We start from the raw sequence: 16,319 nt of genomic DNA, 5'->3' as shown, positions 1-16,319 counted from the left end.
GGTTCAAAAAAATAATTTGATATGTTCATGAGGATAGGTTCCCATCAATGGCTATTAGCCAAGATGGTTAGGGACGGAAACCCATGCTCTAGTGTTCCTAAACCTCTCACTGCCAGAAGCTGGGACTGGATGACGGGATAGATCACTCAATAAATTGCTCTGTTTTGTTTATTCCCTCTGAAGCATCTGGCCCCAGCCCACTGTCGGAAGAGAAGATACTGGTCTTTATGGCTACTGGTCTGACCCAAAATAGGTATTCTTATGTTCAATACAATAGTTTTACAGAACCTCAGTAATGATTCAGTTCACTCTCTGGTGATAAGGTCTGGTTGGTTCTATATTTATTTGACCAGTTTGTCTTTCCTAGTGCAAGTGTACACATTCCCATAGAATCATAGAATCATAGAATCATAGAATATCAGGGCTGGAAGGGACCCCAGAAGGTCATCTAGTCCAACCCCCTGCTCAAAGCAGGACCAAGTCCCAGTTAAATCATCCTAGCCAGGGCTTTGTCAAGCCTGACCTTAAAAAACCGCTAAGGAAGGAGATTCTACCACCTCCCTAGGTACGGCATTCCAGTGTTTCACCACCCTCTAGTGAAAAGTTTTTCCTAATATCCAATCTAAACCTCCCCCATTGCAACTTGAGACCATTACTCCTCGTTCTGTCATCTGCTACCATTGAGAACAGTCTAGAGCCATCCTCTTTGAAACCCCTTTCAGGTAAGTTGAAAGCAGCTATCAAATCCCCCCTCATTCTTCTCTTCTGCAGACTAAACATCCCAGCTCCCTCAGCCTCTCCTCATAAGTCATGTGCTCTAGACCCCTAATCATTTTTGTTGCCCTTCGCTGTACTCTTTCCAATTTATCCACATCCTTCTTGTAGTGTGGGGCCCAAAACTGGACACAGTAATCCAGATGAGGCCTCACCAGTGTCGAATAGAGGGGAACGATCACGTCCCTCGATCTGCTCGCTATGCCCTACTTATACATCCCAACTGCCATTGGCCTTCTTGGCAACCAGGGCACACTGCTGACTCATATCCAGCTTCTCGTCCACTGTCACCCCTAGGTCCTTTTCCGCAGAACTGCTGCCGAGCCATTCGGTCCCTAGTCTGTAGCGGTGCATTGGATTCTTCCATCCTAAGTGCAGGACCTGCACTTATCCTTATTGAACCTCATTAGATTTCTTTTGGCCCAATCCTCCAATTTGTCTAGGTCCTTCTGTATCCTATCCCTCCCCTCCAGCGTATCTACCACTCCTCCCAGTTTAGTATCATCCGCAAATTTGCTGAGAGTGCAATCCACACCATCCTCCAGATCATTTATGAAGATATTGAACAAAACGGGCCCCAGGACCGACCCCTGGGGCACTCCACTTGACACCGGCTGCCAACTAGACATGGAGCCATTGATCACTACCCGTGAGCCCGACAATCTAGCCAGCTTTCTACCCACCTTATAGTGCATTCATCCGGCCCATACTTCCTTAACTTGCTGACAAGAATGCTGTGGGAGACCATGTCAAAAGCTTTGCTAAAGTCAAGTAAACAATACATCCACTGCTTTCCCCTTCATCCACAGAACCAGTAATCTCATCATAAAAGGCGATTAGATTAGTCAGGCATGACCTTCCCTGGTGAATCCATGCTGACTGTTCCTGATCACTTTCCTCTCCTCTAAGTGCTTCAGGATTGATTCTTTGAGGACCTGCTCCATGATTTAGCAAAGCATAGCAAAGCATGTAATCACTATGGCATGGGAGCAATAGCTTATCTCCCTTATCAATCCTGGAAAGTAGGTATATTAGGGTGATCAGACAGAAAATGTGACAAATCGGGACAGGGATGGGAGATAATAGAAGCCTATATAATAAAAAGATCCCAAAATCGGGACTGTCCCTATAAATCGGGGACATCGGATCAGCCTAGGTATATGTTATGACACACTCTATATGATTTTATATGATCCTCTTTTATCTGAAACTAGAAATATGAAATATAACTCTGAGGGCCTATTGTAATTATGCAAAGTGTGGGCCATTAATGGTGGTTTGGAATCTTGATGGCTCCCATCAACCATGACAATTAACTGTGGATGGCTCTGTTTGCAGGCAGGCCTTCCTGTGAGTCAGGCTGGAAGGAATGAAGGCTTGGGGTCTTACAATAACATGTGATCATGTCACCTGAACTGGAATCCATCTTTAACCTGGTGCTTTTCCACTGAGAAGGAGGGGTGGGAACCCAGAGGGACAAAGAATTCCTACCTTATGCAAAAGATATATAAGTGGAACAGAACAAAGGGGGCAGCCATCATGACAAATCCCCTAGCTACCACCTGAGCTGGAACAAGGGCTGTATCAGGGGAAAGGATTGTGCCCAGACTAGGAAGGTGTCAGGTCTATGAAAGAAACTTATTGAAACATCTTTGAGGGTGAGATTTTATCTGTATTCAGTTTTTATTACTGTACTAGACTTAGACTTGCGTGTTTTATTTTATTTTGCTTGATAATTAACTTTGATCTGTCTGTTACTACTCGGAACCACTTAAATCATACCTTCTGTATTTATAAAATAACTTTTACTTATTAATTAACCCAGAGTATGTCTTAATACTTGGGGGGGCAGGGGGACAGCTGTGCATATCTCTCTATCAGTGTTATAGAGGGTAACAATTTATTATTTACCCTGTATAATCTTATATAGGGTAAACGGATTTATTTAGGGTTTGAACCCATTGGAGTTGGGCATCTGAGTGTCAAGACAGGAACACTTCTGTAAGCTGCTTTCAGTTAAGCCTACAGGCTGTTTAGGGGACGTGGGTCAGACCTGGTCTTGGGTTTGCAGCAGGCTACGTGGGTCTGGCTCAAGCAGGCAGGAAACTGAAGTCCTAAGCTGCCAGGGCAGGAAAGCAGGGGCAGAATTAGTCTGGACACTCAGGTGCAGCTCCTAGGCGTTCTACTGTGTATGGGTTGATCAGTAACTCCCTGGAACTGCCACCTGGAGGACCTTGAAACATATGTGGCCTTTTCCTTAGGGATTATTCAATCGTTTTGGGACACAGGGAAGGGGTATGTTCCAGCAGCCGCAATCTTCTCTCTTGTCTCAGTACTCTTTGTTTAGCAACGGGAATTAAAAAAAGTCCCAGTCCCTACCGCAAACAAGTGCAGTCATGTGTGACAGAATAAAATGGACCTTATGGAATCCATGGACCACAGCTGAAGAATGAATGCTGCGCCAATTTTTGCATAACCATGAAGCAACAATTAATGCAAAGCTAATTCTTCCAATGATAAAGTGCAGCAAAGGATAGAAAAATACTTACTTAAGTGCGGATTGACTGGAGCTGGAAGAAAGACAGAAAAGAACACAATAGTTGTGATTTGAAAGCCTTTATTAAAAACCGTACTCTACTTAACCTACATCTTCGCCTGGGGACCGTAGTAGAACACTGATGATGCATATGGTTAGGTCAGCACAACAGCCAGCTGTCCTGCTCTTTAACCTATCTAAAGACATCAGCACTTTCCAGGGGATGAGCATGCTCTTCCAGAAATCTCAGCGCACACAGTCAGGCATCAAACCTCGACCCTCACACCTATTTTAAGGAAGAAAAGCAGCTGTCCAGCTAGCAGCAGGCTGATGTCCTATTGCTGAAGCCAACACATAATAGAAAATGGGTAAAATTGAGAGTGCAGAGGGTTCATATTAGATTCTGTTCATCCCTTAATGTAGGGTGCTAGCAGTGCACTGGCCTTCTGGATTACAGGGAATTTCACCTGTAACGAATCCATTCTCATGTGTTTAAAAATGCTGCCATGTGAAATGTCAACACAGCCTAAATCCCACTTCCCATCTGATTGGTTCAGGTTTCTTTAAATGCAGGGTGCAAAGGGGAGGGGCGGGAGGCTCAGGATCACTCCTGGCTGCTGACCAGAGCTGGGTGGCGCAGCAACAGAGCCCCTTCCCAGCAGGCATGACGGAGGGGCAGCCAGGCCAAATTTCAGTGGTGTTGCAACCCTGTGTGCTTCCCCTCCCCCTCTGCAGTCCTTTCAGGGCCATGGGCAACAGGCACCCACAACCTCTGGGAGGAACGGAGGAACGGGCACTGGGCATCCCAGCTTCCAGGAGGGTTTGGAAGATTGGATCTGGGCTTTTGATGCTTCCTGGGGAAGTGGAGATACGGAGGATGCAGTCAAGGGCTCCCAGAACTGCCTGGCCCCTCCTGGGGATGCTGTCTGTTAGCCTGACCATCTCTCCATGTGAGACCATGGGGCTGGGTGTGGGGCAGGGAGACTGCAGGGCTGGGTGCAGCGGGGAGAGCTCGGGGCTGGGTGCAGCGGGGAAGAGTGTGGGGCTGGGTGTGGGACAGCAGGCGGAGAGTGTGGAGCTGTGGGTGCAGAGAGGAGAGCATGCGTTTTTGATGCAAAGGCAGCATGAGAGAGTTCAGGGCTGGGGGGTGGGAGGGGGAAGAGTGTGGGGCTGGTGAGAGGTCTGGGCCCCCTCCTTAGGGAAATTCTAGTTGGGCCCGTATTTAAGTTTTATATCAGAAAAACATGCTGGCAAACAAACAGAACTTGTGGCATTCCCCAAAGCACCCATCTGACTTTCAGACAATAGCAGGGGGAACATACTGGATTTCTTTTTCATCAGAGATAAAGTAATGTAAATAAAGTATTCTATTCTAAAAACCAGTACATGCCACTTCTATGTATATCAGTGTTCACTAGTTACATTATACTTACTTTTAAAACAATAAAGGATTGACAGCTATTTGCCAGGCTATTAATAAAATACAATTCTGAAATGTATTATCCCAGTGTCCTCTCTATGATCTTCCAGGTACAATATATGCATATCAGAGAAGGATTATAAACTTGGAAGGTTAAGGCAGTAATTTTATAAAATATTACAGTAATTTCTCTGCTAATCCCCACAGAGCCAAAGTAGGACGATAAGGCACAGTGATTTTAAGTCTCAGAGAATGGTAGATAAACTTGGCTGTGTGGTTCATAGATCTGTGGTGTAATTGCTTTGAACTCCTTTGGATCCATACCCCTTTTCCCATCTATAATTCTACAGTTCCACAACTTGTATTTTGAAATCAGAATGACAAGTTCCTACTTAATGGAGGAGGGATGAAATTCATCCCTGCCAAGAGGGTCAGAACCATGCCTGTGCATCACTGAAGACCTCAAAATAAGGCTGACGTGGGAATTAGATGGGGCATAGGCCACATGCTGGCCCTGCGCACAGGAGAGGATTTCATCTGGGTTATTTAGGAAACAGAGACCTGTTCCTGTAATCATGAGGGATTGTGGGTTTAGGCCCGGAATCAGAAAGGGACAATTATCTAAAGAAACTCTGCAATCTAATTCTGGCTCCAAACAATGTTTGATGAAACCTTGTAACCCTACTGTACTATAGATATGCCGATGAATGCTTTGTTAATAACAGACTTTTACCCAATTATTGATCCATGTGTTGATACTGTTAGTCACCTGCTCTGTTTATGGACATACACACTTTGCTTCTCACCTTCCCTCATGAGTTATACTTAGTTGCAGATACAACCTGACATTTAAAAAAAACCCTCCATTTAGTAGCTCTGCCATTTTATCTCACTTTACCTAAAAGAATGATCTGTGATTTGTCAGTGGAACTTAGTCGTTAACTTCCATTAGCAAAAAGAAAAGGAGTATTTGTGGCACCTTAGAGACTAACAAATTTATTACAGCATAAGCTTTCGTGAGCTACAGCTCACTTCATCGGATGCATTTGGTGGAAAAAAAAAAGTTGTGGCACTCTAAGGTGCCACAAGCACTCCTTTTCTTTTTGCGAATACAGACTAACACAGCTGCTACTCTGAAACTTCCATTAGATAACCTTACATGCATTTATTTAAAAAAAATTACCTTTCACTCTTCAAGAAACATTCATTTTGTGTGATTCTTGAGTGGTTGAACTCAGAATTAGTTGAAATTGCTAGAAGCTGCATTTAGTGATGCTTGCTTTGTAATTGTACAGAAAAGCTTTTATAGAAACTATCATTAATGGGTCACCTTGAGCCATGCTAGTCAGACTGCTCAGAGAACAGCAACTAGACCAAAAAGGGCTGGCTGCCAAGCAAGCTTCAGCTCAGACTGATTGACAAAAGCAGAATAACATATTAAGCTATGGTTAGGCTGAACTTATTTACACATGGTGAACTGGCAAAAAAGCACTCTCCTAAGTAATGCAGCAAGTAGCTATAAAACAGGGGCAAATGATTCTCAAATTCTCATTTCTGAAAGGTCAGGTTGCTGTTGAGCCAGAAGTAAGTAAAATTATCCATGAAAGGAAACTAATGGATGACTGAAGAACTACATTCCTGAGGTTGAGTTTGAACTGTCTAGAAAATCTTTAAAGTTCAGAGTTATAACCATTTTTTGGTGAGCTTAAACTCAAAAAGGAAGCTTACAAGAAGTGGAAATTTGGACAGCTGACTAGGAAGGAGTATAAAAATATTGCTAGAGCATGCAAGGGTGTAATCAGGAAGGCCAATGAGAGTTGCAGCTAGCAACGGATGTGAAGGGTAACAAGAAGGGTTTCTACAGATATGTTAGGAACAAGAAAAAAGGTCAGGGAAAGTGTTGGACCGTTACTGAATGCGGGAGGCAACATAGTAACAGATAATGTGGAAAAAGCTGAAGTACTCAATGCTTTTTTTGCCTTGGTCTTCACAGACAAGGTCAACTCCCAGACTGCTGCACTGGGCAGCACAGTATAGGGAGGAGGTAAGCAGCCCTCAGTGGTGAAAGAACAGGTTAAGGACTATTTAGAAAAGCTGGACGTGCACAAGTCCATGGGTCCAGATCTAATGCATCCAAGGTTGCTGAGGGAGTTGGCTGATGTGATTGCAGAGCCATTGGCCACTATCTTTGAAAATTTGTGGTGATCGGGGGAGATCCCAAATGATTGGAAAAAGGCAAATAGAGTGCCCATATTTAAAAAAGGGAAGAAAGAGAACCCGGGGAACTACAGACCGGGCAGACTCACTTCAGTCCTGGCAAAATCATGGAGCAGGTCCTCAAGGAATCCATTCTGAAACACTTGGAGGAGAGGAAGGTGATCAAGAATAGTCAACATGGATTCACAAAGGGCAAGTCATGCCTGACCAATCTGATTGCTTTCCATGATGGATAACTGGCTCTGTGCATATGTGGAAAGCAGTGGATATGATATATCTTGACTTTAGCAAAGCTTTTGATATGGTCTCCCACAGTATTCTTGCCAGCAAGTTAAAAAAGTATGGATTGGATGAATGGAGTATAAAATGGATAGAAAGCTGGCTAGATTGTCTGGCTCAATGGGTAGTGATCAACGGCTCAATGTCTAGTTGGCAGCCGGTATCAAGTGGAGTGCCCCAGGAGTCAGTCCTGGGGCTGGTTTTGTTCAACATCTTTAACAATGATCTGGATGATGGTGTGGATTGCACCCTCAGCTGGAGGGTAGGGATAGGGTCCAGAGTGACCTAGACAAATTGGAGGATTGGGCTAAAAGAAATCTGATGAGGTTCAGCAAGGACAAGTGCAGAGTCCTGCACTTAGGAAGGAAGAATCCCATGCACTGCTACAGGCTGGGGACTGACTAGCTAAGCAGCAGTTCTGCAGAAAAGGACCTGGGGATTTCAGTGGATGAGAAGCTGGATATGAGTCAGCAGTGTGCCCTCATTGCCAAGAAGGCCAGCGGCATATTGGGCTGTATTAGTAGGAGCATTGTCAGCAGATCGAGGGAAGTGATTATTCCCTTCTAGTCGGCACTGGTGAGGCCACACCTGGAGTGTTGTGTTCAGTTTTGGCCCCCCTACTACAGAAGGGATGTAGACAAATTGGAGAGAGTCCAGCGGAGGGCAACGAAAATGATCAGGTGGCTGGGGCACATGATTTACAAGGGGAGGCTGAGAGAACTGGGGTTATTTAGTCTGCAGAAGAGAAGAGTGAGGGGGGATTTGATAGCAGCCTTCAACTACCTGAAGGGGGGTTCCAAAGAGGATGGAGCTCAGCTGTTCTCAGTAGTGGCAGATAACAAAACAAGGAACTCAATGGTCTCAAGTTGCAGTGGGGGAGGTCTAGGTTGGATATTAGGAAAAACTTTTCACTAGGAGGGTGGTGAAGCACTGGAATGGGTTACCTAGGGAGGTGATGAAATCTCCATCCTTAGAGGTTTTTAAGAGCCGGCTTGACAAAGCTCTGGCTGGGATGATTAGTTGGGGTTGGTCCTACTTTGAGCAACGGGTTGGACTAGATGACCTCCTGGGGTCTTTTCCAACACTAGTCGTCTATGATTCTAGTCAGTTCATCCTGACTCTAGCTGATCTGACTGCTTTATAAAGAAAGCATTCTCAGAACAGAAAGAATTGTGATAAAACTATTGGACTCTGCTGGATCCTCTGTGTCTGTTCTGTTAGATTTTTACCCCAGGCACATGGGGCATAAACCACACTTTAATTTTGAGACCTTATTTCTGGTAATCCTTGTCCATGTAGATTACGCCACACAAACCTTGGCACAGAGCTCTGTTATGCTCTTCTTTTATTCTTAGTTAAAAAATCCTTTACACATTCAACAGGTGATTCTCTCTCAATAAAACTCATGTAAAACCTATTTAAATTTACCACAAATTCTTCCAAAATTAAAAACTTGATTAAGGAACAATTGAGGTGCCCTTATGTGCTAGTCCAAAGAACACATAAAATTACACTCATTGCCAGGGGATGTTGTGAAGACTAAAAGTATAATTGAGTTAAAAAAAGAACGGGGTAAGTTCATGGGTAAGTTCATGCATCCGATGAAGTGAGCTGTAGCTCACGAAAGCTTATGCTCTAATAAATTTGTTAGTCTCTAAGGTGCCACAAGTACTCCTTTTCTTTTTGAGGTCCATCAATGGCTATTAGCTCAGATGGTCAGGGATGCAACCCCATGCTCAATAAATTACCCTGTTTTGCTCATTAAGAGGTTTCAGAGTAGCAGCCGTGTTAGTCTGTATTCGCAAAAAAGAAAAGGAGTACTTGTGGCACCTTAGAGACTAACAAATTTATTTGAGCATAAGCTTTCGTGAGATACAGCTCACTTCATTGGATGCATTCGGTGGAAAAAGAATTCCTCTTCTGCTCATTGCCGCTGAAACACCTGGCATTGGCCACTCACGGAACTCAGTTTAGTGGGTAGATGGATGATTGGTGTGATCCAGTATGGTTGTTCTTAGACAAATCATTAAAAAAAAAGCAATAATTTTGGACATCAATAGCTAAGGTTTTATATACTATATTTTCAGGTGCCTGATTATATTTTTTTATTATTGATACGATAATTTGAGATTGGTGAGAAACAGTTTTCCTGTCCAATGAAAATGTTTGAGATATCAAAAAAAATTTCCATCTTAAACTGGACAAAAAGTTTAAATCTTCAAAATTTTTGCACACCAAAGATCTGAACAAAGTTTTGGTTCAGGTCAATCAAAATGGTTGGTTTTTATTCTGACTTCTCTCTTTTTTTAAAAACATTTTTTTAGTCTAAATTTACTAAATTTTTTAAATGAAAAGTTGTTTCAACTCAAACCTCCAAAACTTCCCAATTTGAAAATGTGGAAATGAGATTTTACCCAAAAACTTTTCCAGTAGGGACATTCATTGAAATGGATCCTGTTCTTAAAAGAGGAGGGTTTTTTTAGACAAACTGGCATTTTTCAGTGAAAAAATGGTTTGTTGAAAATTTCCTGATCAGCTTGTATTACAATAGTGCATAAAGGCCCCCAGGATCCAATAGTATTAGGCAATTTACATACATATAGTTAGAGCCTTTGCTCCAAAGAACATGAAATCTAAATACGAAGGGCAAACAAAAAGAGAAAGGAAATATTAAGCCAAGTAAGCTAAGAGACACAAAAGAAATCAGTCATGGCTGACAATCTGCCTTATTAATTGTAACACCTAATTTAACATGCTGCTTTTAACACACACCCGTGTACTGGAATTTTCTGCTTGCGCACCCCAAAAATGGCCTTAATTTTGTGCTGTAGTGCAGCTCTGTAATCTTCTTATATAAGGTCCCAGTCCTGAAACTGGATCCATGAGGCTGAATCTTTGCACCCATCTGGAGTCTGAGCTGATCTCAGGATCAAGGCATGTAATAGTGATATACTTTTCTAACCTACAGAAAAGTCAATATTTTTTAAAAAAATAACATTTAGCCTATGGAAATGTAAGTGTTGGAGTAGTAATTGACAGCTTCATATGGCAGACCATTCTTGTTGTGTACAGGTGTATCAGGAGTCCCATTCTATATATGCTGAAGAAATACTGCCCATTGCTTTTGGAGTGATAAGAAGCAGCTCCGTTTGCAACTATAATTGCTGCTTAAGAATTATTATAATTTTTTTTTACATAGGAAGATGTATAAAGAAAGTGTGTGTTCAGATTTGAAACGGAATTACTGAACATTCAGAGATTTTATAGTTGCCTTTTACCATATGTGATGGGGCAAGGCCAGATGGCTATAGAAAAGTAGTGGGACACATATTAGCTCCAGGCTAAACAAATACCTGGTACCAGGTTAAGTGAAATGGAAATGTTCCAGGTCAATTAAGATACCTGGGGCCAATTAAGAACTTTCCAGAAGTCAGGGAGAATGCTATGTTGATTGGGACACCTTAAGCCAATCAGGGGCTGGCTGAAACTAGTTAAAAGCCTCCCAGTTAGTCAGGTGGGTGTGCATGTCAGGAGCTGTGGGAAGAAGTTGCGCGGTTGGAGAGGCTGAGTAGTACACACCATGTCAGGCACAAGGAAGGAGACCCTGAGATAAGGGTGAAGTGGAGCTTGAGGAAGTGAGGGCTGCTGTGGGGGAAGTAGCCCAGGGAATTGTACATGTCATGTTTCTAAAAGGTCAGCTACCATAGCGGATACTACTAGGGTCCCTGGGCTGGAGCCTGGAGTAGAGGGTGGGCCCGGGCTCCCCCCCCACCTTTGCCCCCTGTTTAATCACTGAGACTGGGAGACAACTGAGACTGTGCAAGGAAGGATAACTTCTCCTCACCTCCCTCGCCGGCTTATGATGAAAATGGCTCAGTAGACTGTGACCCTTGTCTCTAGAGAAAGAAGGGTTATGTGGAGGGTCACAGTGAGCCTCTGAGGCTAGCGAAATCCGCCAGGAAACACGGGACCCAAGGAGGCAAGGACAGAGCTTTGTCACACATACCAGCCTACATGGATTTATGTGAAATGATGAAGATGATCTTTAAAATTGTTACTACAAGACATATTTGTATTGCACTAGCCTACACAGTTGATTAGTGCTATTTAAATTGATGTGATTTTGTTTACTTGGTGCACTGAATGTTCTCTTGCAGAATAATATATGCATCTAATAAGTGATTCGTCAAGTGTTATCTGATTGTAATCATATCATTCATACTATGCTGATTTTTCTTTTCTCCATGCCACAGTGGAGAGAAGGTGGAAAACAAAGCATGTGTACATACTTTTGATTGATAGTACCAGGTACTAGTGTGTTTTCCCTTTTTTTGTCTATACCTAAAAGTATGGGTTAGGAGGTGAAGGTATTTTTTAAAAAACACATCATTGAGATTTTCCTAATTATATAGTTTCCACATTTTGGACATTCATTCAAACAGCTCCTAGCAGAAAAGCTCATTGAAAGTTGCATGTGTTTGCTTTGGAGCAATGTAAATGTTAATCTTCAGTTGCTGGTTTCATTCATGCTGTGCTGTGCTGTGCTCTGTAACTACTCCCATATTAGATTAACTTCATACTACTTGATAGTAAATATAGAAGTCACTAGAATATGTTCAGATTCCAATGCATTCATTGTAGCCATGAACAACTGTGACACAACTTGTGCATTTGTAGATGAAATGCAGATTTTTCATTGTTTAATATTTAAAATGGTAAAAGGCATCAAGAAATGCCACAACATCAACAGATATAAACATGAAAAATATTAATCTCAATATTTCCATATAGTTATTCCAGTTGTTCAGCAATGAACTTGCTGATGGGGATATCTTTCAATGGCAAATTCATTGATGGTGCTAACTTTCAAGGCCAGAGATGGATTCAACTCATAATGAGGAAATTTCATCTGTAAAAATTATGTTTTACTTCATTGCTGCAGATCTGTGCAAATGTGTGGATTTGGGAGTTATAAAGCAGCTGAGAAACTGCGGGTGGAAATTTCATGATGGACTGCATTATTTTGAATGGGAATATTTTGAAAACATAGGAAAATTATGATCACCTAGCATATAATACTCTTTGGGCTAGATCTCCAGTTTGTGCAAACCAGCATAGCTTCACTAAGGGCTGGTCTTCACTAGGGGAGATCGACTGTGCTGCAATCAATGCAGCAGGGATCAATTTAGTGGGTCTAGCGAAGGCCCGCTAAATCGACAGCAGAGCACTATCTGGTCGATCCCGGCACTCCAGTTCTCCGAGAAGAGTAAGGGAAGTCAACAGGAGAGCATCTCCCATTGATGCAATGTGGTGAAGACACCGGGTAAGTCAACCTAAGCTACATCAACTCCAGCTACATTATTCATGTAGCTGGAGTGGCGTAACTTAGGTCGACTAACCCCCATAGTGAAGACAAGCCAGTGGTGGTATGTCTATTTGCAATAGTTGAAGATTTAGCCCTTCAATCTCCAATTTACCACAAATCTCTTTAAAAACCCTTATTCTAGCCTAAGTCAAGCATACCTATTTAAAGACAAATCAGATGCTTCAATAAAAATTTAGAGGGGTTTTGAAAATAGGGCTTTTTAAAGTCAGCCTGATGCAAGCCTTACCTGTGGAATGACTACCACCACTTGATAATAAAATACAGACATTTTGAAGCCGTTGGGAGATTGAACAGCACACCAGAATCACACATTTGTTTACATTTTAAGGCTCTGGGAATGGAAAAGAATGCTTGGGAAAGAGACTAACAAATTTATTAGAGCATAAGCTTTCGTGAGCTACAGATCACTAAATGCATCCGATGAAGTGAGCTGTAGCTCACGAAAGCTTATGCTCTAATAAATTTGTTAGTTAAGGTGCCACAAGTACTCCTTTTTTTTGTGAATACAGACTAACACGGCTGCTACTCTGAAACTTGGGAAAGAGAGGGATTGATAGTACTTGAGACGTGCATAGTACTGGTGAGTATTATATAAACATCTGGCAATACACCTGAGTCCTGGGACTTGCAATATCTTAGGGATTCCAACCCTGAGTTTTCCTTTGAGCAAATAATACTACCTGTGTTAAATTGTGTGATATATTGGAAAGCTTTGCAAAACGGGGAGTTACGTTCAAGCTGCCAAGGTAATTTGTACTTGTAACCTATGATGGATTTGGATTTAGGCGGAAGGAGGGAACGTTGGTGCACCAACCCAATAGGCTCCTGGTTTAAGCCAATGGGAACTGAGGGCTGTTGGACTCTTGCAGTATCCAGGCCCTGGTCCCAGTAAACGGTGTATTTAAAATCAGTCTGTTCTGTTTTTACTTTTCTGTAGTTCATTGATGGCTTTTTAACCAATGTGAAATTACAGAATTCTACCTCTGAAACAACATACTGTCTGTGCAAACTGGATCTACTTTTTTCATGCATATCTCTCAATTTTTATGAAACTAGAGTTTCACATGTTAACTCTTTGCTGGTAGCCAGGAGTCTGCTATCTCTGCCAGAAGCACTGAGAGGAAATCAATTTCTATAACTCATGAGGGCACAGAAGCAAAAGACATGATGAAAATTGCTTGTTGATTCTTGAAAACTTTCCAACAACTCTTAAAGGGTGAAACTGGCTCCATGCGGAGTCAACACACAGACAATACAGGGGATGGATCACCTGATGATTCCCTGTTCTGTTCATTCCTTCTGGGCACCTGACATTGGCCACTGTCGGCAGACAGGAAATCTGGATAGATGGACCTTTGATCTGACCCAGTATGGCCATTCTTATTCTAATGATACACTATGTAAACCCAACTTAAGCCCTCAAAGTAGGATTTAAATTGTGCACTGCCCTTCTGTTCCCCCTCTGTACACCTGGTTCAGCTCAGTTCAAAGAACGATGTAGCAAACAGCTCTAGCATCTCTAATTAGAATTAGTCCGATCTGCATTTTATCCTGGATACAATAAAAAGTGAGTAAAAATATAAATATATAATATACTAAGAGATGTAGGTTACCAATCATAGAGCTCACAATGAAATACTAATATATTAGTGTGAGAATTAAACCTACAGTATGTTTCAATAAGAAATGTCCAAAGAAATGATGTGAGAAACATAGGCTAGCACTGCTGGAATCCAGAATATATTCCTCTTGGAGACAGAATGCAACTCAACACACTCTTGATTAAAAGTATATTAAAAATCTTACGATTCCAATGCATTGCTGCTTGGCCAGATGCCCCAAAGAACAAACATTTGCAGTGAAAAGAGGCTTGCAAATTGTTACCTTAATTGTCCTTTCTAGCCGTGTTCTCTCTGCTTTTATTTAATTCTTGGATAAATATTTATGGTTTACCATCTACATTATGTGGACTTGCTGTGTGAAATGTATCCTGTCAGCCTGTTAACAACATCCCTAGGAATCAAGCATTTGAGGTTATAACTATAAAACACTACATTGGGATAAATGTGTGAGATCTCATTATTTTATGGCTGAATCTAGTACACCTTGGAAATAAAGCTTTATAATAGGTGTGCTGAGACAATTGTTATGATAATGATGCTCAGACACACCCCATGTTTGAAGTGCATGAAGGGTTAACTATCTCAAGTTCTACTTTAAAGGAAAGCAACTTGAGATTTATCCTGTTGATTTGCAGCCTATTCATGATCTTTAAAATTGCAAAGTTTCAGATACCGGCATCAATAGCGCTGAATCGCGCTCCAAAACTAATGTACCCATCTTGCATATAATGCAAACGGCTTGTTTTCTGCTGGTGATTTGATTTTGCATCAGGTACTTCATCAGCACATTTGAAATGCGTGTGTATTTCATTCAAATCTGTATTAGTGACAGATCTGAGAACAAAATTCCCTCCAGCAGAAACATGGAAGTGTTTCTGCCAGTGCAGGGCTAGACTCTTCAGTTGACTTAATAAGTCAGCAAAATCCTGAATTCAGCAAGTGACCTTGTGGGGCGTGTGGTGTGTATGCCTCTAGCACACTGTCACAGCTAATACTTGAAACAACCTCCTGTGCTCAGGCTATACAGGCTACAGGCACTGTCAGATGAGCCAAAGGGGAGATGAGCTAACCACACATAAGTTGAATGCTGCTCTTTTGATCAGTCAGGAAGAGGAAAGATGATCCAGGAGTTAAGCAGCCTGGGACTCAGGAGACCTAAGTGACCTAAGCTTTGGTTAGTTCATACGCTGGGACACAAATACATTGCTTAGACAACTACTTTCTGCAAAATGCAAAACCCCTAAGCTTGGCTCATCTTGTGAGCAGGGTAACTGTCCAGAATTAATATTATGCTCAAATAAATTTGTTAGTCTCTAAGGTGACACAAGTACTCCTTTTCTTTTTGCTAATACAGATTAACACGGCTGCTACTCTGAAACCTGTCCAGAATTGGAAAGTACAAATATGTGTCTGTGGAATCAATATTTTTGGGTGTCTCATTTCATTTCTTTGGTTGATAGTAACACACTAAAATAAATTATTTACACTGGAATTGACCGTGATGGAGCTAATAATTGATCATGAATAATTTATTTGATAAATGTAGCGTATTTTTCTTTTCATGAATTGTGCACAAGCCGCTTACAATTTTCTCAGATCTGTTCATTATTCAAAATTATTTGATAACTAATTTCCAGGAGTAATTCTTGGTCTGCAGATTGCCTTTGAGCCGCCTATTATAGTTGCAAAAAGAATAGGAGTACTTGTGGCACCTTAGAGACTAGCAAATTTATTAGAGCATAAGCTTTCGTGAGCTACAGCTCACTTCATCGGATGCATCCGATGAAGTGAGCTGTAGCTCACGAAAGCTTATGCTCTAATAAATTTGTTAGTCTCTAAGGTGCCACAAGTACTCCTTTTCTTTTTGCGAATACAGACTAACACGGCTGCTACTCTGAAACCTATTATAGTTGGTATCCAAAATGGAGCTCTCTCAAGTTTTTATACAGCTCTGGCCATTGTGCTAGCTAGCTGCTAGAGCGTCTCGGAATTATGTTGCTTAGTTTTGACTCAACACGTCACATGCCATCTGTTTCCTATTTGGACGAGGGTAACAGAGAATCAGGGTTCTAATGTTCACACTTG

At 41.9% G+C, this 16,319-nt stretch overlaps 1 protein-coding gene across 3 annotated transcripts in view; it reads right to left on the bottom strand.

Moving 5' to 3' along the window:
- Positions 1 to 16,319, bottom strand: part of MDGA2 (MAM domain containing glycosylphosphatidylinositol anchor 2) — a 660,176-nt gene that overhangs the window by 31,187 nt on the left and 612,670 nt on the right. For all 3 annotated transcript variants that reach the window (XM_038407346.2, XM_038407347.2, XM_043516491.1), the window contains one exon: positions 3,324 to 3,344. In XM_038407346.2, the coding sequence (XP_038263274.1) occupies positions 3,324 to 3,344 (21 nt within the window). The remainder of the gene's footprint in view (positions 1 to 3,323; positions 3,345 to 16,319) is intronic.

Source organism: Dermochelys coriacea, chromosome 6 (assembly GCF_009764565.3).
Source record: "Dermochelys coriacea isolate rDerCor1 chromosome 6, rDerCor1.pri.v4, whole genome shotgun sequence".
NCBI classification, from domain to species: Eukaryota; Metazoa; Chordata; order Testudines; family Dermochelyidae; genus Dermochelys; species Dermochelys coriacea.
This window is presented reverse-complemented; position numbering and strand designations above follow the sequence as displayed.